This window comes from Oncorhynchus masou, chromosome 9 (genome assembly GCF_036934945.1).
Source record: "Oncorhynchus masou masou isolate Uvic2021 chromosome 9, UVic_Omas_1.1, whole genome shotgun sequence".
Lineage (NCBI taxonomy): Eukaryota > Metazoa > Chordata > Actinopteri > Salmoniformes > Salmonidae > Oncorhynchus > Oncorhynchus masou.
Window position 1 is genome coordinate 42,601,092 of NC_088220.1, and position 26,870 is coordinate 42,627,961.

General features: G+C 41.9%; 1 protein-coding gene across 1 annotated transcript in view; it reads left to right on the top strand.

Annotated features, from left to right (window-relative positions):
• The window catches only part of ocrl (OCRL inositol polyphosphate-5-phosphatase), a 37,307-nt gene that overhangs the window by 1,287 nt on the left and 9,150 nt on the right, over positions 1-26,870 (top strand). The window contains 19 exon segments of the mRNA XM_064974060.1: positions 76-159; positions 6,492-6,583; positions 6,994-7,032; positions 7,664-7,777; positions 12,695-12,904; positions 13,177-13,357; positions 13,359-13,442; positions 14,566-14,727; positions 15,214-15,315; positions 15,725-15,839; positions 16,065-16,181; positions 16,678-16,859; positions 17,281-17,392; positions 17,770-17,879; positions 18,496-18,631; positions 18,932-19,042; positions 19,420-19,585; positions 20,190-20,425; positions 24,868-24,891. Coding sequence (XP_064830132.1) covers positions 76-159; positions 6,492-6,583; positions 6,994-7,032; positions 7,664-7,777; positions 12,695-12,904; positions 13,177-13,357; positions 13,359-13,442; positions 14,566-14,727; positions 15,214-15,315; positions 15,725-15,839; positions 16,065-16,181; positions 16,678-16,859; positions 17,281-17,392; positions 17,770-17,879; positions 18,496-18,631; positions 18,932-19,042; positions 19,420-19,585; positions 20,190-20,425; positions 24,868-24,891 — 2,377 coding nt within the window.

The window sequence follows — 26,870 nt, forward strand, 5'->3', positions numbered from 1 at the left end:
GACACAGACTAGCCTGCCCTAGTCTGTGTCCCTGCCCTCTCATGATTGCTGCTGGTTCCTTAATAGTGGTGTTCAAACTGTAAGAGGACAGGAGCTAAGGCTGTCTGGTCAGAAGGAGCCCAGGCTATTGTCGCTGATTGAGTGCTCTGGGGAGTTTATGTAAGTACTAACAATAGAGAACTCATTGTCTGAAATTTAATGTTAATTCATATCTAGGGCTGTTGTGGTGACCGTATTACCGACCGCCACACCGGCAGTCATGAGTCATGACCGCAGTCAAATTCCACGTAACTGTTGAGTCATGGTAATCTCCTTTTACGCACTCTGGACATGCGTTAGTAGTACCCAACTCTGTCGGCACTCTATTGTCCCTCTAACCACTCACAATGCAAATGCAATTGAAAATCACGACAAACACTTGTCATCAAAACAGTAACATGCTTTTAAAACTCACCTACTGTGATCGATCAATTTGAAGAAAGAAATTTAACAGCCGGTTGAAACTGAGTGGAAAACATGGTTGTTGTGTATGTGTTTTCTAATCCAAATGCAAACAAATGGACAGCTTTTTCTAAGGTTATGATTCATTCTAAACACCAATGCGCATGGCCTATATATGACCCCCAGATCTGTAAAAAAATATATTTAAAAAATGAATTCAAATAATGATTGTGGCATTATACAATACATAGTCTAATATCCTACCACATATTATGCACGGGAGAAAAAAAGATTTAAGATGTCTTTGGTACATAATTGGTCTAGCCTCTACTGCAAAATTGAACAAATTCTAGTAATCGCCTTTGAGTGGACTGCATTCATTATGGATGGACTGGTTACCTTATGCTATAGTCCAAACTTTGTATCCATGACCCTGTAGACGATGCTGTTGGTTCATTGATGGTGCAGGGCGGCTTAGAGTTAAGCCCAAATCAATCAAAAAGCGGTTTATTTTGTTTGTTTACATTTTTTTTTTTTTTAAAGAACACCTGGAATTAGAATGCACTGGAGTGACCGAGAGAACAGACAGCCATGACCGTCTACAGCGTCAAATTAGAAAGCAAGTCTATTTTTCTCGCCGTATTGGGTTGTAAGCTAAGGTTTATCAGTCAAATAGGCTGCAATTGTTTTCATATATGCAGCCTATCTGTGTTGGGCATTTTTAATATTTTCATAATGACTAGGCTGACACCTTTTAGCTACAGAATATCTCACCACCGAGAGTTTCTATCCTCTCTGTCCTTCATTCCTTTCTCGAGCCTGCAGAGTGAGTGGCTGTCAACATTTTAATGAAATATACTGCTCAAAAAAATAAAGGAAACACTAAAATAAAACATCCTAGATCTGAATGAATTAAATATTCTTATTAAAAACTTTTTTCTTTACATAGTTGAATGTGCTGACAAAAAAATCACACAAATTATTAATGGAAATCAAATTTATCAACCCATGGCGGTCTGGATTTGGAGTCACACTCAAAACCACACTACAGGCTGATCCAACTTTGATGTAATGTCCTTAAAACAAGTCAAAATGAGGCTCAGTAGTGTGTGTGGCCTCCACGTGCCTGTATGAACTCCCGACAACGCCTGGGCATGCTCCTGATGAGGTGGCGGATGGTCTCCTGAGGGATCTCCTCCCAGACCTGGACTAAAGCATCCGCCAACTTCTGGACAGTCTGTGGTGCAGCGTGGCGTTGACATGATGTCCCAGATGTGCTCAATTGGATTCAGGTCTGGGGAACGGGCGGGCCAGTCCATAGCATCAATGCCTTCCTCTTGCAGGAACTGCTGACACACTCCAGCCACATGAGGTCCAGCATTGTCTTGCATTAGGAGGAACCCAGGGCCAACCGCACCAGCACATGGTTTCACAAGGGGTCTGAGAATCTCATCCCGGTACCTAATGGCAGTCAGGCTACCTCTGGCGAGCACATGGAGGGCTGTGTGGCCCCCCCAAAGAAATGCCACCCCACACCATGACTGACCCACCGCCAAACCGGTCATGTTGGAGGATGTTGCAGGCAGCAGAACGTTCTCCACGGCATCTCCAGACTCTGTCACATGCTCAGTGTGAACCTGCTTTCATCTGTGAAGAGCACAGGGCGCCAGTGGCGAATTTACCAATCTTGGTGTTCTCTGGCAAATGCCAAACGTCCTGCACGGTGTTGGGCTGTAAGCACAACCCCCACCTGTGGACGTCGGGCCCTCATGCCACCCTCATGGAGTCTATTTCTGACCGTTTGAGCAGACATGCACATTTGTGGCCTGCTGGAGGTCATTTTGCAGAGCTCTGGCAGTGCTCCTCCTGTTCCTCCTTGCAGAAAGGAGGTAGCGGTCCTGCTGCTGGGTTGTTGCCCTCCTATGGCCTCCACGTCTCCTGATGTACTGTCCTGTCTCCTGGTAGCGCCTCCATGCTCTGGACACTACGCTGACAGACACAGCAAACCTTCTTGCCACAGCTCGCATTGATGTGCCATCCTGGATGAGCTGCACTACCTGAACCACTTGTGTGGGTTGTAGACTCCGTCTCATGCTACCACTAGAGTGAAAGCACCGCCAGCATTCAAAAGTGACCAAAACATCTGCCAGAAAGCATAGGAACTGAGAAGTGGTCTATGGTCACCACCTGCAGAACCACTCCTTTATTGGGGGTGTCTTGCTAATTGCCTATAATTTCCACCTGTTGTCTATTCCATTTGCACAACAGCATGTGAAATTTATTGTCAATCAGTGTTGCTTCCTAAGTGGACAGTTTGATTTCACTGAAGTGTGATTGACTTGGAGTTACATTGTGTTGTTTAGGTGTTCCCTTTATTTTTTTGAGCAGTGTATGATTTGTTGTGAAAACATGTTACTATAGATGTTCCCAAACAGATTTCACTTTGTTTCCCAAGTGTAACCACTGGGTAGCTGCTGGAACAGTTTTGGAGAGTCCATGGCATACAGAATTTGGGTGGAATATCCCCTGCCACGCAGCGAGAGGCTGCATACTACTCAAACAGTGGTTGATGACTTGAGTGAAATAAGTGTTCTTATAAGCCCAGACATTTCTAAATGCTATCCTGTGTGAAGCACAGTTTTGATGGTTGCCTCTAAAAAAGTATCCCAGCTTTCTACTGCTTCTAATATTAAGCATTGCTCCGCTATAAAACCGCTATGAACTCGGCATGATTAAAAAAACAAACCAGGGGGAAAGAGGCCTCCATTCACTAATCGATGGGAAAGAGGCCTCCATTCACTAATCGATGGGAAAGCGGCCTCCATTCACTAATCGAGTGCATACGGATTAGGTATTTTGTTCACCCTGCTCCTGTTCCTGCCCATTTTTTAATAACTGGCCATTCTAAATCTGAACTCCTTTTACATATTAGCAAAGACTAGGTTAAATTGAGAATAGTCTGATCATGATGAGAGAACAGTGTGTGCATATCATCAATAGCCTATAAACTGAGTGTACAAAACATTAGGAACACCTTGCTCTTTCCATGACAGACTCACCATGTGAATCCAGTTGAAAGCTATGATCCCTTATTGATGTCACTTGTTAAATCCATTTCAATCAGTGTAGATGAAGGGGAGGAGACTGGTTTAACAAGGATTTTTAAGCCTTCAAACAATTGAGACATGGATTGTTTATGTGTGCCATTCAGAGGTTGAATGGGCAAGACAAAAGTTTTGTCCCTATGAACAGGCTTGGTTGTAGGTGTCAGGCGCGCCGGTTTGAGTGCGTAGAGAAATCCAACACTGCTGGGTTTTTCATGCTCAACAGTTTCCAATGTGTATCAAGAATGGTCCACCACCCAAAGGACGTCAAGTCAACTTAACACAACTGTGGGAAGCATTGGAGTCCACATGGGCCAGCATCCCTGTGGAACGCTTTCGACACTGTAGAGTCCACGACCCGACGAATTGAGGCGGTTCTGAGGGCAAAAATGGGTGCAACTCAATATTAGGAAGGTGTTCCTAATGTTTATATACTCAGTGTAGTCACATCATGCAGCCCATATATGTGTTGATTTCTAAGACTTTCTAAGGTTTGTATCGTTCACAACTAAAGTTGTCAAATACCTCTAAATCTAGCATATAGGACCTTTTCAAATGATCACTTTCATGCTCAATGTAGCCACTTCATATGTGCACTCGTTCTGGAATGGTGAAAATATCATTTCTATCTTATTCATTTAAGTTAAATTATATCCTTCTTACTATAAAATCATATAATATAAAATAATGGCACAGGACTTATAAGCATATCTTGTCTGCTAATTGAAGTATCCTACAGCCTATGGCATGGCGCATCGCCAGATAACAAACAGTAGGCCGACTCATATTTTGTTCTTCTGAAATTAATTTTCTTCATATCATGGTTCTTTAGACCTAAAATAAATAATGGATTTATTGTGACGGTGTATATTAAAAGGCTTGGAGATGCTAAAACTGTTTACGTTAATTAAGTCAGTTACCGTTAGACCGGCAGTAATTTGCATGACAATTACCGGCTGACACATTTTTATGACCGCCACAGCCCTATTCATATCTGCCTTTCTCACTCAGACTGGGTCAACAAACATGCACATAATGATGAGTTGCACTCCAGTGGTCAGGTTTATTTTTGTCAAGCTGTGGTGCACAATTTAAGATGACACATTGCATTGCAAAACGTCTTCCGCTCCAACTGCTACTTGTAAGGCATTTAGCTTCTTGTGAACCATCTCTACAAGACAATCTGCAGAACCACCATACCAATGTTGGCTGCGGTGCTGTGTATACTGTAGTCTACCTTGAATAACAAGGTTGCGTCGTTACAATTTTAGCAGTATAATGTTTGAGGTGGAGTGATAATTCCCAGGTATGCCTCTAAAGAGAAACAGTGCAGCACTGCAGCATAAAGCGATAGACCTCAGTGCATCATGCCAGAAAGAGCCTGAATTGATCCGCTGTGTCCTGATGGGAGTTCACTGTCAAATGCACGCAGGCCATTTATTACAGATCTCAGATGTCCTAGTGGTTTCATGTCAGAATCTCATGTTGATGTAGCCTCCTGCCGAAGTGGCTTTTCCTGCAATCAGATGTTTCAGTATAAAAGTGAAAAGTACTGAACTCACGTTGTTGCTGAGTTCTTAATATGGACAGTCGGGAGCAAGCAGAACAGCCAAAGTCTCAAAGTAAGATGTTTACAGCACCCATCTTGGCTTCATACGAGGAGATTCTCAGCTTGCAGCTCGAGCACATGGTTGCTTGTTGGATGTTTTTGTTTAGCGAGCAGTAAGACTCAGGAACATTACATCTGGTGTGTGGCAGAGAGAGGGCAATAAGCTCCAGTACCAGCCACTGTATTATACCTGCATTCCACCACCATGTCCTAGATTCTAATGAGACTGGCATGGGAGCTACCTAAATGCATCAAAACTGTACACACTGAGCTAAGCCCTGCTCCAGTCTGACTCGTAGGTCTATGCTTTGCTCTCATAAGCTGAGAGAGGTCCCAGGCCCTCTGTATGACTAGCCTATAGTTGGTTACCAACTTGAAGGAAACGTGCTGAAAGTGCTCGTAAGGCAGTGATTGCAAGGAGAGGTGCCAGGAGGGGATGATGTCAGGCTTTTTTTCAATGATGTCACGTGTTGAATTGATTGTTTCTTGCTGGAATGATGTTGAGGGACAAGGGTTGTCATGGTAATAGAGGCCTACTTGTTGATGTTAAATGTTACCTAAATTACGAAGGGGTTAAAACATTGTGATTTGATAGATATATATATTAAAAGTTGGGTGTACTACTTACTGAGCGATCTCCAGCTAGCCTTTTTGGAAAAGAGTGTCCCGACTTGACACATTCCGACAAGCAGCCAGGGTTGAATCATTTTCTACAACTCCACAGTAATCACATTTCCTGGTTAGACTTGAACGGATGTGTGGACATGTTCTGCCGAACCCGATGCCCTGGCTGCTGCTGCACAGTCATTGTTGGGGACTGAAACATGACCTACATTAACCCACGTAACAGCTCGGGCAAACTCTCCATTTGATATGGATTAAAGCTCAGGCCTTGTAAGCATTTCATATGAGGTTAAGCTTGTCTGTTATTTGAGTGTCTTGCATGGATTTCAATTGGAATCGGCTTCTGTTCGCTGATACTCTGGCTGTTGCGTTGTCATCATCAGGGAGAGAGAGAGATATATGACCCTATATTAACCCTAGCATCACAGCTCTGAAGCTCTAACATTCAGACCTAATCATTTACATTTCCTTTCATTGCAATTGCATTTGAATGTCTTGCATGAAACTGCAAAAGTTATGTAAGTTATTTAGAAAGGTATTTTTTTCCTCCCTGATACATTTTTGAGATGAGGTCCATGAAATCGCTATGACAAAACCTCTCGCTCACTATATTGCATGAAGCATTATGCAAATTGGGTCAAATTAAACTTTTTAGCTGAAAACCAACCATTTAGGGTGCTGTATTTAAATATAATTTCCTCTTCTCCCTCCAGGTTGGGTGTTTTGGCTAACCCTGATGCTGTTGTGTCCTCTCCGGTACCTCAGTTGTCCATACCCATCAACAGTCATTTTCAGATAGTGCGACGTAAGTGAACATATGGTTTCTCTAAGTTATCCTTTGAGACTAAATTCCATGCAGTTTGTAATGCAGGCTAAGTAAATTATTTTGAAATTAACTTCCAACAGGCTAGTTTTCAGAGATTTTTATATGAAATGTGTGTGCTTCCAGTCATGAAACAGTTATTTTTGATGCAGAGCCCCTCTCTCCTCAAAATTCTGCAGGCATTTCACTTCACATTCCTTAACTCCTTACCATGGGAGGAGTATTTACTCAAGGTTATTGCTTGTTGTAGTGTGCAACAAGTCCAAGGTGCTTTCTTTTCTCTTGCTAGACAGCATTTAAAAGTCAACAGCAAGTCAAAGTCAACAGCAAGAGCCTATTGGAACCTTCTCACGACATAAACACCCCCACTCTTTATACCCGCTTTATTTCAGAGGCTGAAGAAGCGCTGTTCATTGACTTACCATTAAAAAGTAAGACTTTTCTCCTCATACTTCTATTTCTTTTAAAAATGTGCATCCGTCTTGATAGGAATTGTTTCTAATGGAGATTTACTGTAAACAATTGATTAGGTTGTTGTTTCTACCTTTTTATAATATGAGCTTATGTGCAAGACCAGTGTTGTGGCAACAATACTACAATAAAAACATTTCAGTCGGTCTACATTCAATTTGGCTACATTTTTAGAGCATGCAATGCCCTGAGCTCCATGCCTGGATGTGTCTGCAGCTTTATTTGGTTGCAAAAGTTGGTCATGAGTTGCCTATGGCAATGGGGCAATCTGCACTCGGTTGAAGTGGGTCACTGTTTCCAAATCACTGTTTACCTAATTTTGTGCAGTGGGTAGACATGCGTGTAGACGTGGGTATTGTCTCCATGGTTGTGGTGAGTGAGTCAATGGTATATTTGTGGCGAATGTAACTCATTTATCCATGTGTTGTCTGCATGTCACTCCTACCCGTGTCACACACTATGTCCAGCAATAATTGCCCCTTGGGAATAAAGTGTTTTGAATTGAAGGGGTCTGTGTTGGCCATAAGGTGAGTCAATGATGAATGTGTGTTTTTGTTTGAATGAATCTGTCTTTCTCCCTGCCCCCTCCAGCTTGCATTAGGATTCGTATCAGAGGGGAGAAAGCCCCAGAGCTGGTGCTGGAGTTACAGGACGATGAGCGCAGCCAGTCTTTCTTCTCCCAGGTGAAGAGAGCCAAGCAGCAAGGTGAGCCAGTCTCTCTCTCACACTGCTCAACACTGCCGAACCGGACTGACGTCCCTACTCCCTTGGGCATGTATTATTCACTGAGCACTGCTTCACGTTACTGATATATCTCTACATTCTCTTCTCTCATGTTGAACCCATGCCTGCCTGTGACATTCCTCAGATATGTTGAAGCTCTGGGGAAGAGTCTACCAAGGGGACGGGGCGGGGGCAGAAAGGGGCGGTTACCTTCGGTCTCGCAGCCTTAGCCATTATAAATGCAGGTTCTGAAGCAGTTTGGCTAGATGGGGGATAGTAACTGTTCAATATGACAACCTGCCCTTTTAAGTTTTGAACAGTTCCTGTCCGTGTCAATGGTTGCCTTGGCATCGCTGGTTAATAATTGAGAAAGCCCACTGTAATGAGGTCACACTGATACATTGTCCCAAATGGCACCTTATTCCCTATATAGTGCACTGCTTTTGACTAGGGCCCATAGGCTGCACTATATAAGGTGTAAGGGTCCCATTTGGGATGCAGTGTCACAGCGAGCTTGTAAAAATATTGCAACACAGCCTCTTACATCAACCAGTTCCTTCCTAGTTTCTAGATACCACCCAAACTGCCCAGGCGCTGTCTCTCTGACTGTCCCAAGTGGCACCCTATTCCGTGCACAAATTTTTACCAGTGGCAATTTGGATCCCCATTAGCTTTTTCAGAAGCAGCAGCTACTCTTGCTGTCCACATAAAACAGAACATGGAAAGTAACAAAACACTGATACACTGATAGACAAGGAAAGTCACACAAATTAACCTCAAAGGACCCCTTTTTCTCCCCAATTTCGCGGTATTCAATTGTCCCATCACTGCATCTCCCGTACGGACTCGGGAGAGGTGAAGGTCGAGAGCCGCGCGTCCTACGAAACATGACACAGCCAAGCCGCACTGCTTCTTGACACAATGCCCGCTTAACTCGGAAGCCAGCCTCACAAATGTGTCGGGAGGAAACGCCGCAGACTTGGTGACCGTGTCAGCATGCATGCGCCCGCCCCGCCACAGGAGTTGTTAGAGCGCGATGGGACAAGTACATTCCGGCCGGCCAAACCCTCCCCTAACCAGTTCAACGCTGGGCCAATTGTGCGCCGCCCCATGGGTCTCCCGGTCATGGCCGGCTGCAACAGAGCCTGGACTCAAACCAGGATCTCTAGTGGCAGAGCTAGCACTGTGAGGCAGTGCCTTAGACCACTGCACCACTCGGGAGGCTTAATTTATTTTTTTAAAGGTAATTCTTCTGTTTGCTTGAGTAATTGAAAGGGAGTTCCATGCGATCATAGCTCCGTATAAAACTGGGCGTTTCTGTGAATTCGTTTTGTACTTGGACTGTGAAGAGACCCCTGGTTGCATGTCTTACGTATTGGAATCTGAGCTGAATGTTGATTTTTGCAGACAATCTGGAATTTGTCACAGTAACATTTCTCATGTTGTTGATATTAGTTCTTTATGTGCAGTTAAGGGCAAGGCGTTCTGCTCTGTTTTGAGCTAGCTGCAGCATTGCTTGGTCTTTCGTTGCAGCACTTGACAATATTAGAGGACAGTAATCAAGATGGGACAAGACCAGCGCCTGAACAACTAGTACAGTTGATTATTGTGTCAAAACGCAGAATATCTTTTTATAACAGACACCCCTCCCCATCTTCACAACAACTTTGTCAGTGTGAGTTGCCTATGATAATTGACCATCCAATGATAAACTCCTGAGTATAAGTCAGTGCAGTACAATCCCTTCTCTAAATGCATGCCGGAAGTCAGTAGTTAACTTGTGCTCTGAAAAATAGCAGGCAGCAAACTGATTGGGTGGCTGTTAGAGCCAGCAAAAGATGCTTTGCTATTTTTAGGCAGTGGAATTCCTTTAGCTTCCTTCCATGCCTGTGGATGCACACACTCCTTTAGGCTTTGGTTGCAAATATAGCAAATATGGGTGGCGATACAGTCTGCTACCATTCTCAATAGTTGCCCATCAAGGTTGTCTATACCTGGTGCCTTATCATTATTGATTGATAGCAATGGTTTTTCGACATCTGTCACTAACTTGACCAAATTCAAAACGGCAATCCTTCTCTTTCATTATTTGATCTTTTACTGTAAAACTTAAATTAATAGCCCAGGTGCTTATTCACTGAATCACTGGACACAACAGGCTTTTATTTAAGTCAGGCTTCTATTTGAGCCAGCCTTTTGTTTTCATAAGGCACGGCACACAGCTTTTGCTCATTTGCATAGTAAATGTTTTAACTCCAGCAATTTCAGTTTCACTTCCAGCATTTAAATTACTTTCTTAATTTCCTCCCAATATTGTGTTGTCATTTACACACTGTCAGGTTTATTTTGTCTCTTTTTATTTTTTTCCTTTACAGAATAATTATTCTCATGTTTGACTGCATTTTCCCAGCAAATTTTCTGGGTCTGTACTCCCGAAGTTGTTGACTGTTTTTTTTTGATTGCCAGTTAGCTACATGTCTATGGCTAGCTATCAGTTCTCAGTTGTTAGCAGCGAATGGCTAGCGGTTTCTTACTGGTGATACCAATGGATAAATTACATTTTTTGTTGTCATTACTGAATTATTTAATGTCACAAATCTAACTTTAAACCTCGTCAACAATTTGTTTAGACCCACCGTTTATTTGAAACGGGCATTTTACTGAACTGTGTGCCGTTGCACGGCTAATAAAAGGTCAGGTGGCTATTTGAGACTGCGCATAATTGAAGTTTTACAGTATACAAAAATATGATGGTTCACTGTGAAATTGTAATTTCACTTTACTTGTGAAATAGTCATTGAAATGATTGACAATATAGAAGTATTTTGTTATAAATGACCCATGAACTTAATTTCAGTTACTCCAAAGTATGTTTCCATTGTTTTATGTCATTTATGTTTGTTTTGTCGTATAATTTCTTTACGTTTAATCATGACATTTCTCAATTTACAGTATATCACTCCCATCAGCTGAACAGCCTGACTTGTTTGCCACCTCTTTTGCATAATTTTCTTTTAACCAATTTTTCAATTCGTCATCAAACCAGGGAGCTTTAACAGTTCTCACAGCTAGTTTCTTAACAGGTGCATGCTTGTCAACAATTGGCATTAATCATTTTACAAATACTTCCAGTGCTGCGTCTGGATTCACTTCATACTTCCAGTGCTGCGTCTGGATTCACTTCATACTTCCAGTGCTGCGTCTGGATTCACTTCATTACACTTCAGACCAACAAACATTTTTCACATCTTCAACAAAAGAATCATGAGAGCATTTTGTATGATCTCTTTTAAATTACTTTAGGTCAAACCTTTGGTACTTTGGCATTCCGTGTTATTGCCACAATGTTATGGTCACTTCAGCTAATGGAAACTGATATTGCTTTGAAGCAAAGCTCTGCAAATCAATAAAGTGAATGTCACAGATTCAATATTGGTATGCACTCTAGTTTGTTGAGTGATAACCTGAGTCATATTACAGGCATTAGTCACAGTTAGAATCTTCCTCTTGAGAGGACAGCTAATTGCTAATCAGTCAATGTTCATTTTACCCAGAAAATTGACCTCTGTTAACATCACACACAATTCATTGAAATATTGACTTTTAGCACTTGGTGATCTGCAACCACAACACTTGAACAACATTCGACATGAGATCCTCTCTAAGCTTTACAAGAATATTGCTCAGAACATATTTAGCGACATCTCCCCCATAGGCATTCCTGTCTTTTCTGTAGATGTTATAACCATGTATTGCTACTGCTGTATCATCAAAGGAATTATTTGAGTTTCAGAGATGGCCAGAATGTTATCCAGTGTCAGTCAGCAAGTTATTGATTTCATGAATCTTATTTATAAGGCTGCATATATTAATATGGGCCTTAGCCCTTTCATTGGCAGTTAATCGGAGCTAGATATAATACGGAGAGAAAATAAATAAATATTTTTGGCTCTCATACCTCCCAGGCTTTTGAGAGGGAGGGAGAACAATGAGCCTGTCATAGTCAATGTAAGCAATGTTCCCATGCTCTCTGGCAGGGTAGCCTAGTGGTTAGAGCGTTGGACTAGTAACCGAAAGGTTGCAAGTTCGAATCCCCGAGCTGACAAGGTACAAATCTGTCGTTCTGCCCCTCAACAGGCAATTAACCCACTGTTCCTAGGCCGTCATTGAAAATAAGAATTTGTTCTTAACTGACTCAAATTAAACATTTCATAGCTGGGATAAGTTATTTCTGCCTCTGGTGCACAGTTTCAGAGAAGTCCAGGTTGAGGAAGATGTTGGTTCCTCTCAAGATTTTGGCTCTCTCCAGAACAGCCATCTTGTCTTTAAACCTCAGGAACTTGACAACTATTGGCATGGGTCTGTCACCTAGGCTGGTTAATGTTTTCCAGACCTGTAAGCGCGCTCCATCTCAATCTTCGTTTGATCCATCTGCAGCTATTCACTGAGCATTTTTCTTCATTTGGCCCAGTTCTCATATGAAGTCTCAGGAAAGACATCCACAACGATCTTATTCCTCCTGGATTGTCCCTCAAGATAAGTCTGTTTTCCCAGTCATTGTAATAATGATTCACAGAAACTGCTGATGTCAGCTTGAGATGGTCAGTAGAAACAAGATGGCAAATTTCATAGAAAAAGGAGTTGGATCCTTTTGAAGGGAGTAGTGATATTGCTATTTGCATTTCTCCTTAGATCCACAAAAAATGACATTTACTGTACATTCTTGGAACTATACACATTTGAAAGACTGCAATTCTTGGTACTATGTACTATGCAGGTTGCAACTTGTACAGAAATGCTGTCTTATGTAATTCAGAACATCTATCTCTTAAGTGATCCAGCGCTGCCGTCAAACCCAAGGTTCTCTTTTTTAAAATTTTTATTTATTTTTTCCTCCAGTGGAGTCCAAAAGCACGCAAATCAAGGTGATGGATCCCATCATACCGGCTCCCATAATGTCGTCTCCTCGCAAAGTTTCTGCCCCAGTCCCACCCATCCCTCCACAAAGAGGGATCCATAAAGCTGTCAACTCTCATACCAAGCCCACTGGCGTACCGCCACCGCCTCCCAACCTCACCAATAGCTCTTCAGCTAACCAGACCTGCACAGGTATGGATACAACCTGCACAGGTATGCACATGGATAATATAGTTCAAATTGAATGCATTTTATATAGCGCTTTTCCAGCTGCTCAAAGCGCTTGACATTGTATAGGGTCAACTCACCTTGTCCCCCACTAATGTCTAGCACCCACCTGGGTGATGGTGCTGCAGCCATTTTACATCAGCACACAAAGCACACAATACAGTGAAGAGGTCAGGAGTGAATCAATACTTGTTGAATGTCACAGGGCTTCTCACATCTGAATCTTTCCATTTCAGCAGATCGACAGGACACAGCTCTCTCCCTGGCCACGGACTTTGGCTTTGAGGACAACTTCAACCACTCCCTCAAAGTGGAGGAGAAGAAGAACCAGCAGAATCGCATTGTGCCCCCCCGGGAAGCCCCTCCAGTTCCCCCTCTACCTCCACGTAAAGGCTCGTACACTCCCTCCAATCCTCTCCCCCGCTCCCATCCCCACCTCCAAAGACCGAGCCTCGTCCACACAGGCTAAAGATGCTGCCTTCGTCACGCCTGCAAAAACAGAGTGAGTGGTACCAGTAGGACGGTGCCATAGTATGCCCATCTGTTGGAGATATTTTTCCCTCTACAGAACTGTATTTGGCTTCTATTTGTGTCAGAGGGCCTCAATATATTTCTAGAGGGCCTAGATCAGTGGTCACCAACCTTTTTGAGTCAAGATCACTTTCTGATTCCAAAATAAACATAAGCATATGCAACATTAACGTTAATGTTTGTGCTGTAGGCTATAGGCCCAATACATTATCACTACATATTGGCTATACTTGAATTGCCTTGCCAATGTTGTTCTTCTCAGACTATTTTGAAATTACATTGCGAAATGTTTCGTATTTGACCACACTGGTAATAGATCATTTGTTCTATTACTTGTGAGGCAAAGCTGAGTGAGCATAATCATTGGCTTTTTTTGTTTTACTGGACTGATGGCCTACATCTGATTGTCAGTCTGAGGGGAGGGAGAGAGCAGCGATAAGGTTGTCTCTCACCCGACTCACTGTCGCTCCACTCTCCCTCCCTTCGCTGAGAAAAAGGTTTTCCTTCCAGCTGATGGTCGAAATTCAAGTCGCACTGCATTATTTCTGCCTCATGCACCAATTCATGTTGTTATTCCTATGACCAGAGAAAGTCATATTTCTCAAATATATATATATATATATATATATGACAACCCGTTAATGATAACACAAGCTTATGGAAACATTTTGATAAACTCATTAATTGCAGCTGCAGTGCTGGTTGTAGCGTGAGTGGAGGTAAGCAGAATGACTTATAAAAAGCGTTGAACAAAGTGTTTACAGTGCTGAATAACTTAAACATGAACGTATGCCAAGTTCTGCCTTCAGACACATGAAATGGTTCACAATGGGAACACTTTACCTTCTTGGCCCTAAGGCTGCTGAATCAAGTGCACCTACCGCCAACAGTGCTAAACAAAAAAAATAGGAACACATGGCTTTATCGTTGGCTTTTCTATAGAAATGTTTGGTGATCGCCTACTAATGCCTTGGAGATCTCTCGATCGGTTGGTGACCACTTGCCTAGTTGTTGATGTGTCGGCTTTACACCCTGCTTGGAAAATAATGATGTGGAAATACTGTGGTGATGACTTAGCTCATTTGATCTTGCAGTCTCAAGACTTCAGTGGACCGGCCCACCTCGTGGAACGACAGCCCCACCACCAACAGCATGCGGAATGCCATGTTCTCCACTCAGGCCGGCCAGAGAGAATACCTCATTAAACACCGCCTGGGCAAGAAGGAGAAGGAGTATGTGGACATCAAGGACTTCAGGTGAGTGCCCGTTGGTTTGTGGGGGTATGTGTGACCGACTGGGGGTTTGAACCCTGTCTCCTGTGTGCCACAAGCGAAACACTAGGCATTACCTTGGAGAGCTAATCCGAGTATTCAGGTCTCGGCAAGGTAACGTCACACAAGCGTGATTCGTTGAGCCAGCTTCATTACATGTGCTCCCCTGCAGTAGACAGTTGTTATTCTGGACAGAACATTGAGATCGATTGAAAGGGGATTATAGCAGCATCACCCTTTTTAAAAATTCCATTCTGGTGAGATTAAATCAAATGCGCCTATTTTAGTTATTATACATTTTTCTGGAGGCTGTAGTGGGCAGGATCCTGCATTGTTCTAAAAATTACCTTCACTCACTGAGCCATTGTCCCTATTCTTACCTGCAACCCTTATCAGTCTACTCACTTATGTGTCTGTCCACTTAAGCATGTGAATGTCTATATAAGACTGTTATGTGTGTGTGTGTTTCAGATTGTTTACCGGAACGTGGAATGTGAACGGCCAGTCCCCAGACAGCAGTCTAGAGCCCTGGCTGTGTTGTAACCAAGAACCTCCTGACGTCTACGCTCTGGGGTCAGTGACATGTCTATCTGAATATCCGATGTCTTCTACACAGAATGTATGAGTGAATGGACCTGTTGTATTCATCAGTGCACACCGTTGCAAAATGTTTTGCTACGGAAAACGGAAACAAGCAACAAGCTTTTCTTATCGGACAACCTCAGGTATTCCCTCCCTGATTCAGTCCGTTTTCTTCCGTTTGGGGCCTCGTGAATACAAAACAGAAATGTGCAAATAACACAATTTCCGGGAAACGGATCCTCTGAATGCCACATCATTAATGATGGATGGACTTAGTTATAACCTAAATTTCATTGCATACTCTAAAGAGTGTTTTTGTGCACTTTCCCATGCATGAGTGCTGATTGCACTTTACTAAGCATTGAAACACTGACTTCCCTGTGCATTCTGGGTGCTGTAGTTTCCAGGAGCTGGACCTGAGCACAGAGGCCTTCTTCTATCTGGACTCGTCGAAGGAGCAGCTGTGGGTGGAGGCTGTGGAGAGAAGTCTTCACCCCAAAGCCAAGTACAAAAGGGTGAGCCAGTGAGAGGTCTCTTCTCATCTTCAGTGTAAAACAGGAATGGTTCGATCAACTAAACTAAAAATATTACATTCTTGTAATTACGTAAAATAATGGCCGTAATCACACACTTATCAATGGCAGCAGATGCCCTTATCAATCTATTTTGTTCATACACAAATAGACGTAATATTATTTGGATATGAATGTCGTCCACAATGGATGCTTTTGTCCCCGCAGGTGCGCACCATCCGACTAGTGGGCATGATGCTGGTGGTGTATGTCAACAAGGTGCACAAGAATCACATCAAAGAAGTGGCTGCAGAGCAAGTGGGAACTGGCATCATGGGAAAAATGGTACGAATGAGTCAAGTCAACTAAGAGGAAGTGTTTGTTCTCCTATTTCTTCAATCAACTTTATAACTTTATACCATTTTATAGGTAGGTATATAGAACATATACACTATATTTATGCGCAAATGTAAATTAACAGATATTTTCATGCAAAATGAAATACACTGAACAAAAATATAAACGCAACATGTAAAGTGTTGGTCCCATGTTTCATGAGCTGAAATAAAAGATCCCAGAAATGTTCCATAAGCACAAAAAGCTTATTTCACTCAAATTTTGCACACAAATGTGTTTACCATCCCTGTTAATGAGCATTTTTCTTTACCAAGATAATCCATCCACCTTACAGGTGTGGCATATCAAGAAGCTGATTAAACAGCAGTATCATTACACAGGTGCACCTTGTGCTGGGAACAATTAAAGGCCACTCTAAAATGTGCAGTTTTGTCACACAACACAAATCAGTCAATCGACATTCAATGCTTTCTTTTCCCATTAGGGGAACAAGGGAGGCGTGGCGGTGCGCTTTGTGTTCCACAACACCAGCTTCTGCTTTGTCAACTCCCACCTGGCGGCCCACGTCGAGGACTTTGAGAGGAGGAACCAGGACTACAAAGACATCTGTGCCCGCATGAGCTTCCACCTGCTAGACCACCCTCCCCTCACCATCGTCAAACACGAGTCAGTCCCTTACAAGACCCATACTGTAAAGTCATAGGCATTGATCCAATGACCACACTAGCATACCACTTAGTGTGAAGCATTGGGCAATGCATTGGGCATGTGTTCTCAATAATAGTATTTCAAGACCTAAGGGGCTTACAGTAGTCGTCATTGCCCATAATACATGTAATTCTTTGAAATAGTACTTACAAAGTGCCGTGGTGATTGTGTTATTGAATACCCAATAAACAATTCTCAGGTAAAAACTAATGTAATTCAACATAATTTCAAAGTAAATAGTGGACTGTAAAATGCTGTAACCATGTCACAGATGTACTTTTGTAGAGTTTTATGTTATGTGTAAACTTATGGTGTTACTGTAATACTTTACATGCTGTTGTGTTACAATGCATAACTCTTCATCCATTCTGTGGTCCAGTGTAGTGATCTGGGTAGGAGATCTGAACTACCGGTTGTTTGTGTACGATGCAGCTGAGGTCAAACAGCTCATCTCCCACAACGAACTAAGGAAGCTGCAGGAGTATGACCAGGTGGGAATATTTACACACAATGGGTTTTTACAGCTTGTTTATGCAAACAACCTAAAGTGTAAGGTTCAGCGCTGTCATAAATCGTTGACATTTAATTCAACAATACTGCACATCAATCATTTTGTCATTCTGCACTGTGACAAATCAGTTACCAAAACATAAAACGGCAACCTCAACAATAAGAGTGACATTAAATAAAAGTAAATGTTTTTTGGGTGGAGTTAGGACTTCTGTATTCTGCAATAACTTTGGTGTAATCCCTCCTCCTTCCCCTTTTTCTCTCGTTGTTTATGAGGGTTATAAATACAGGAGTTCCTCTGTCTGTCTCTGAATAACCTTTGTTGTTGGTATATTTCCCCTCCTTCCTCTGTGTGAAGCTGAATATCCAGAGACAGACAAGGCGAGCCTTCACAGACTTCATTGAGGGAGAGATCAATTTCATGCCCACATATAAGTATGATGCCAAGACGGACCGTTGGGACTCTAGGTAAATGTACCACTGATCCTGATTCCTTTCCCTCCAAGTACCTACTTACAGTATATAATACCCAGAGAGTTTGGTATTTTGAGCTGTAAACTATTACTCCCCACCCAACAGAGTGCAAAGCTAATACACTGTGTGGGATAGTCCTCATATGCAATAGCACCTTGACTTTTCATGTTTATGTGACTAGTAAGGTCAAATCTGAAAAGCCACCTTTCCAAACATTCTGTCCCAGTAATGAAACGAGAGCTTACTCAAATATAGACAGCTGTTTGAGGCAACGTCTTTCCAGTATTGAATAGGCTTGGTAGGCCCCCCTAACTAGCTTTGTTCCCCTCCTGCCTAAAATAATTTGAAGAGACTCAGGAGGTTGCTTTGGGGGCCTTTGTGATTTACCTGGAAAACAATCTAAGGTGACACTGGGTTGTGTGGCATGCAACTGAACATGTTTGGAAATCTTTTCAGCGGAAAGCGAAAATTACTGTTTCATATTGGATGTTGTCTATCACTTTCAATCCGCTGTCTTTCATTTAGTGCCCAAATGAATACGATCCTTGTGTGAGGTTAGCTGACCTTGTGCCTCCTCACCACTGTCTCTCTGTCTGGGGTTCTCCTGCAGTGGTAAGTGTCGTGTCCCGGCGTGGTGCGACCGGATCCTGTGGAGGGGTAGTAACGTTAAGCAACTCCACTACAGGAGCCACATGGAACTGAAGACCAGCGACCACAAGCCCGTCAGCTCCCTTTTCAGCGTAGGGGTAAGGATCATGGAGCCACTTACTCACTACATTGACTGTCAGCGTCTGGAAATCACACCTGACTGATTCAGGTCGAGGCAGTCAATGGAGACCTCACATTCACAATAAACACATATCTGCTAAGACAAAGGAGTCCATTAAGTAAAATAGACATAAAAACCTTTTAACATACTGTACAGCTTATTGAAAATCATAAATACATATAAATTGGCTTTAAATGTGTTTATTCTCGAATAGCATGCTTAGTTATGCTATAATGAATGAATCGGTGTTGATGGAAAATTAATCTGTGTGTAACAGGTGAAGGTGGTGAACGAGGCACGCTACAAGAAGGTATTTGAGGAGATTGTGCGCATGATGGACAGGATGGAGAACGAATTCCTCCCGTCTCTGTCACTGACCGACAGAGAGGTGAGTAGACAGAACATGCACACGTACAGAGCCATGACTCTCATCGTATTGATTTCCTGTCCAGCATGTCCTCCCCACTGACATGTTGTTTCAGATCAATAATTCTCTGTTTTTGGCAGTAAGCAAGGGACATGGTCGTTTTGAATTGAATCAGGGACTTGTGACAGGCAATTTTTTTGGTCTGAATTTAAATCACTAAGAAAATTGATATAAGCCTGCCAAGATGCTTGAGTTACTTTGCAGAGGTAGAATGGCATGGGCATCTATTTGTATTTTAAACAATCTGCTTTGCATTGATCAATCAAATATTATTGCACTCTGGCTTACTGTGTGTCTGTCCTTCTCCCAACATCTCTCTCTTTCTCTCTCTCCCGTAGTTCACCTTTAAGGACGTCAAGTTCCGCCAGCTTCAGCGGGAGCGTTTTGTGATCTCCAACGACGGGCAGGTCCCCTGTCACTTTGCCTTCATTCCCAAGCTGAACGACTCCCAGTACTGCAAGAATTGGCTCCACGCCGAGCCCAGCGAAGGCTTCCTAGAGCCCAGTGAGTCCACTTAACTTTCAGCCATGGCACCTACCTTCCACAGTCAGTCACAGGCCCTGTCTGGTGGGGATACTTTCACAATGCATCCTTTACTCCTTCCTTGGTGGGATTTCACTGATCTGAGTGGATCTAAGGATTTACTGATCAATCAGTTGAATAAGGAAGGCCTGTCCAGATATGACCCCTAGCCCCTACTCCTTAAATACGCTTTTGATACTTATACAATATGTTGAAAGTCCTACCAAGCCTGTCAGAGGGCATGCTGCTACCATATTATTTATAGGCCTACCAATCAAATCTTTTACATAAGGTGCCTAGGGTCTAGGGGTTGTTTCGCAACTGGACCAAAGAATGCATTTGTTTAGCATCTATACTCTGTCATAACCCATTGTGTGCATGTATCTTTTGTTCCCAGGGCTATCCCTCTTCAGTTATCATACCACTAGAGCTTTGTTCTTGAGGCACCAAAACGAAAGAAAACCGATTTGAAACAAGGATTTTGTGGATTTGTTCAATAAGAAAAGCCCACGTCCACTTTCCATTGCGGAATGTTTTCCATCCCAAAGCCTAATTAACACTTCCCCTCTTTGTCTCTCCCCACCAGACGAAACTTTAGAGATCTTCCTGGATGTGTATGTGAGCAAGGACTCGGTGACTCTGCTCAACTCAGGAGAGGATGCCATCGAGGACATTCTGGTCCTCCATCTGGACCGAGGCAAGGACTACTTCATCACCATCTCAGGCAACTACCTGCCCAGCTGCTTCGGTACCTCACTGGAGACACTGTGTCGCATGAAGAAGCCCATCCGGGAGATCCCCATCACCAAGCTCATCGACCTGGTGAGTGGGACTAGTTAATGTGATAGCAAGCAGGAAGGAATACTTTCGAAGTAGGTTAGGAGTGATGTATATATTGTTCCGTATTGAAGAGATGTTTGTTAAATTATATACACACAGTACCAGTCAATAGTCCGGACACAACCACTCATTCAAGGGTTTTTTTTTATTTTTACTACTAGATCAAAACTATGAAATAACACATGGAATCATTGATTAACCAAATAAGTGTTCAACAAATCAAAATATATTTTAGGTTCTTCAATGTAGCCACCCTTTGCCTTGATGACAGCTTTGCGCACTCTTGGCATTCTCTCAACCAGCTTCATGAGGAATGCTTTTCCAACAGTCTTGAAGGAGTTCCCACATATGCTGAGCACTTGTTGGCTGTTTTTCCTTCACTCTGCGGTCCATCCCAAACCATCTCAATTGGGTTGAGGTCAGGTGATTGTGGATGCCAGGTCATCTGATGCAGCACTCAATCACTCTCCTTCTAGGTCATATAGCTCTTACACAGCCCGGAGATGTGTTGGGTCATTGTCCTGTTGAAAAACAAATAATAGTCCCACTAAGCACAAACCAGATGGGATGGCGTATCGCTGCAGAGTGCTGTGGTAGCCATGCTGGTTAAGTGTGCCTTGAATTCTAAAAAAGCCAGACTTCGGTTTGCAACTACACATGGGGACAAAGATTGTACTTTTTGGAATATCCTCTAGTCTGATGAAACAAAAATAGAACTGTAATGGCCATCGTTACGTTTGGAGGAAAAAGGGGGAGGCTTTCAAGCCGAAGAACACCATCCCAACCGTGAAGCTTGGGGGTGGCAGCCTCATGTTATGGGGGTGCTTTGCTGCAGGAGGGTCTGGTGCACTTCACAAAATTGATGGTGTCATGGGGGAGGAAAATTATGTTGATATGTTGAAGCAACATCTCAAGGCATCAGTCAGAAAGTTAAATCTTGGTCGCAAATGGGTCTTCCAAATGGATAATGACCCCAAGCATACTTCCAAAGTTGTGGCAAAATGACTTAAGGACAACAAAGTCAAGGTATTAGAGTGGCCATCACAAAGCCCTGACCTCAATCCCATAGAACATTTGTGAGCAGAACTGAAAAAAGCATGTGCGAGCAAGGAGGCCTACAAACCTGACTCCGTTACAGCAGCTCTGTCAGGAGGAATGGACCAAAATTCACCCAACTTAGCAACAAAAAGCTTCCAAGGGAAGCTTGTGGAAGGCTCCCTGAAACGTTTGACCCAAGTTAAAAAATTTAAAGGCAGTGCTACTAAATACTCATTGAGTGTATGTAAACTTCTGACCCACTGGGAATGTGATGAAAGAAATAAAATCTGAAATAAATTGTTCTCCCTACTATTATTCTGACATTTCTCATTCTTAAAATAAAGTGGTGATCCTAACTGGCCTAAGACAGGAAATTTTTACTGGGAATAAATGTCAGAAATTGTGAAACATTTAAACTCGGTTTATTTGGCTAAGGTGTATGTAAACTTCCAACTTCAACTGTAACTCTGGGTCTTCTATTCCTGTGGCGGTCTTCATGAGAGCCGGTTTCATCATAGCGCTTGATGGTTTTTGCGACTGCACTTGAAGAAACTTTCAAAGTTCTTGAAATGTTCCTCATTGACTGCCCTTCATGTCTTAAAGTAATGATGGACTGTTATTTCTCTTTGCTTATTTGAGCTCTTCTTGCCATAACATGGACTTGGTCTTTCACCAAATAGGACTGTCTTCTGTATACCACTCCTACCTTGTCACAACCCAAATGATTAGCTCAAACGTTTGAGAGAATGCCAAGAGTGTGCAAAGGTGACTACTTTTAAGAATCTCAAATGTTATATGACATTTTTTTTGGTTACTACATGATTCCATATGCGTTATTTCATAATTTTGATGTCTTCACTAATATTCTACAATATAGAAAATAGTAAAAATAAAGAAAATCCCTGGAATGAGTAGGTGTGTCCAAACTTTTGACTGGTACTGTGTATATTTTTAAATATTGTTATTTTTTTTTATTTAACTAGCCATGTCAGTTAAGAACCAATTGTTATTTACAATGGTGGCCTACCGGAAGTCAAAAGGCCTCCTGCGGGGACTGGGGCTGGGATTGAAAATATAGGACAAAACACACATCACAAAGAGAGACGCCACAGCACTACATAAAGAGAGACCTAAGATGACAACACAGTATTCATTGCCAGATTAGGTGAACTGTCAATGCAACAGCTAACCCTAACCCTAAACCATCTAAACGGGTAAGACATGAAAAGCAGCCAACACTGCAGCAGGCCTCAAAGGTTGGTGTTGAAGAGCACATAGATTTGCTCTTGATCGTCCTCCATTGGCCCCTCCCTTATTTGTTCAAAAAGCCTGTTCAGAAAGTGATATCTGCCAGGGACACGTGAAGGCCTGTTTGTCCACTCCTTTAAGGGATTGTAAGAGTCTCCACTATGACTGTTGCGGTGACCGTATTACCGCCACACCAGCAGTCATGAAGGCAGTCAAATTCCATGTGACTGTTTAGTCACGGTAATTAGGCTTCTCCAAGCTCTGATGCTGCTGATGGTCATTAGTAGCCTACCAAACATGCTAACTGCCTGGTACTCAGCACTCTATTGTCCCTCGAATCCCTCTGACAATTCAAATGTAATTGAAAATTTAATCAAACACTTCATGAGAGCTCATGTTGCGCAACATTTCTATTGGCTTCGCAATTGCACGAGAAAACAGTGATGGTCTCTACTAAAAAGAGGAGGATCCCATCAGCTTTCTATAGGCTAGGCCTACTATATTTATTTCTCAACTTTCATAATATTAAGCACATTGCTTATCTTTACAACAGGAGTATAGCCTACCTGGCTGGCATGAAAATGAACCACGGGAAAAGCGTCCTCCATTCGCTATTTAAGTGCATAGATGGCATGTATGTTTTCACACTGCCCCTATTTCAATACAGGTGCATGATAATGGTCCATTCTAAATCAAAACAAATTTCACACATTATTTAGCAACAAAAGGCATGGATTTTTTAGGGTACATTACGGCCACACAAAGGGGAGGACGCCATAAAATTCAAGGCATTGTCAAATTGTGAATGAGATACTGATGAAGTGTGTACAGTCTGCACAAAAAAACAAAGCAGAGTTCATGCCTTTCAAGCAACTTTTTTCAAATCATCATTAGTCTCATCATGCAGCCTAAACAATGTATTAAAAATCAAAACATATAGCCCAACGTTTGTAGAACAACTAAAGTTGCATAAATAACTCTTAAATTAAGCATATCGGAGTACCTATTTCTTTGTTAACCGCTCAACACAGCCGCACACCCTCAAATCGTTTCTATTTTATTCAGCTTTGTTCAATTGTATTCTTCATAATATAAATGATGCCATGGAATTCTAAGCAATTGTGGTCTACTAAATGAACTAGTGTAGCCCAAATCCATTTGGCATAGACAGATCAGGACCTAACATAAAGACAACTCAGAGTATGCTATTCTGTTCCTTTGAAATAGACTGCATTTTCTTTTTATCATGCTTCTTTAGACCTGTCTAAAATAAATAATGGATTCATTGTGAAGGTGTAGGCTATATTACATGGATTTATTTTACTTTTTAAATTGTAGATGTTCCAAAGGTCTGCATGTGGAAGCAAGGAAAAGCTACATGTTTATGTTAATTAACGGTCAATTGCCATGAGACCGACAGTTATTTGCTTGACAATCACCGGCTGACTGAATTTATTGACCGCCACAGCCCTAATCTCCACAGTCTGTCGAGTGCAGCGAGAATGTTTCAACCTGTGCCATTGTTTAAAATCTCCAAGGGAATAAGGAAGTGACACATGGTGTGTACAAATGTCAGAAGGGCTTTCCTGAAATGCTGGGATCATTGACTAAAAGTCTAGGGATAGCCTGCCCATGCATTTCTATCTATATCCACCTTGGCCACTAGTGTTAGATTAGTATGCTATGTGTATATGATCCATTGCATTTCAAATGATCTCTTGCTTCCACTGTTACTTTTCTACTGTCATTCTTTGCATGGATTACTTTTGGGTGAAATCATTCATTTTTAAAGGTGCAATCTGTAACTTCTTAAACCCCTGTAATGCTTAAGGAATCAATGCTCAAACAAAAACACACACAAAACAAAACTCAATTTAGGCCAATCAGTGCTCGATACACTCTCAAAGACCCTTTCCCCCAATCCTGCCGGCCTGGGACAATACATTAAAAAAACAGAAAGTAACCTACAGATTGCACCTTTCAAACAGCATGTCATTATCTTACTCCCTTACTCCTCTGTGGTTACGCTTTATGTCCTATCTACAGTATCTTCTCTGTTCTCTCTTTCTCTTTCCTCATTGCGTTGATCATTCCTTTCCAACTCTTCACTGCTGTGCTGGTGGCTGCTGGGTGCTCAGGGAGAGGACAGCTACATGGAAAAGGTAAAGTCAACATGGTGTGCCCATTTATAGAAATATATAATGATTAGAATCCTTCTATTTCTATGGTGTCCCACTATGGGACTGTCCGGTGTTTTGGGCGCCATCGTGCATACATGTATTTTGTCCCCCTACACCAAACGCGATCACGACACGCAGATTAAAATATCAAAACAAACTCTGAACCAATTACATTCATTTTTGGACAGGTTGAAAAGCATTAAACATTTATGGCAGTTTTAGCTTGCACTTGCTAGCAAATTTGTCCTGGGATATAAACATTGAGTTGTTATTTTACCTGAAATGCACAAGGTCTACTCTGACAATTAATCCACACATAAAATGGTAAAATGGATCGTTTCTAGTCATCTCTCCTCCTTCCAAGCTTTTTCATCTTTGAACTTATATGGTGATTGGCATCTAAACTTTCATAGTTTTACTACGACGACCGACAACACAGTTCGTCTTTCAATCACCCACTTGGGTATAACCAATGAGGAGATGGCACGTGGGTACCTGCTTCTATAAACCAATGAGGAGATGTGAGAGACAGGACGATCTGCGTCAAAAATAGAACTGACTTCTATTTTAGCCCTTGGCAACGCAGACACAAGCAGTGTGGGTGCAATAATTGAATAACATAGGTTTCTACATTTATTTTGCAACGCTCCATCATGCGAGTCGAGCTGTGTAGTCAGGGTATAAGGCTAGTCTGTTGCCCTGCTGTTGGTCAGCGGAATAGGCAACCCAGGTTTTAGTCTAGTACTGTTGCTTTCTAGATTTGACATAAAAACACCTTAGATTAACCAAATATACAGTACCTCATGTTCTGAATTAGGGATGGACATTGGTTCAGACAGGACCATGATCAAATTTTCTGTTTTGGGATCCAATACTAAAGGCTTCATTTACTACAGCTCTAGATGCAGGGGTTGCATGTCCGTCTCTGCCATAGCAGTACTAGCTGTAAGTGCTGAGCGATTAGTTGAATTGTGGTATTTTTCCATTTTTTTAAACAACTCATTGACTGCTGTTGGTTCAATTATTTGAATTCCTTTTTTGCTGTGGGCGCCATGTGCAGGTTCTCTAGAGAGAAATTCGATCAAGCCCCAACTGTGTGATATATAGTAGGGCGTTTTAGTTTCCAGCAGGCCAATATTCTGTTTTGTCAGACAGCATAGGCAGCTGCTCTATAGAGATGATCACTTGGAATGAAATAATAAAGTCATAAACTAGGCCAAAAACAAATGTAATATACACAACTGAAATATTTGAAGATTGAAGTAATGTGAATAAATTGTGGTTAATAAGTGATACGCAGTAATGGGCAGTCACTACCATCATGGGACTTTTTACTCTCTGTTACAGCATTCAACCCACATAATACGTATTGCATTTAATGTCTACAAAAATATTTGAAATCGCAAAAAAAAAAGTTATAAAAAAAATATATATATATATATATATATATATATATATATATATATATATATATATCGACCTAAAGATCTAATCTCTCAGCACTACTAGCTGTACTAGTCTTCAATCTGAGATATTGTTAGCCCGCATAAGACCATCATGAAATGTGCATATTATATGCTTTAAATATTTCAAATTATGCAAGCACTGGTTGAGATTGATAACCCTAAGGCAGTGATAGACCAGAGAGTAGAGCAGGGCGATATGGCCTAAAAATCATATTGTTTTTTTTTTTCAAGTACATCTCAATTAAATTTGTTTAAAAAACAAACATTTTCTTTAAACTTTATTGTACAGTGAAATGTCAAATCTACTGCATTTCAAACAGTCAGCAATAATCTAATGAATTCGGGGCGTGTGAAATTAGGCTTAAAGCCCCACTGATAATGTAATTATTTATTCAAAATAGTTTATCCTGCTTTTTTGCCAACGTCTCTGATTTGGCTTTCAAGTCTATGAAAATGCCCTCGTTTAACCAGAACCATTCATAATGCACATTCACT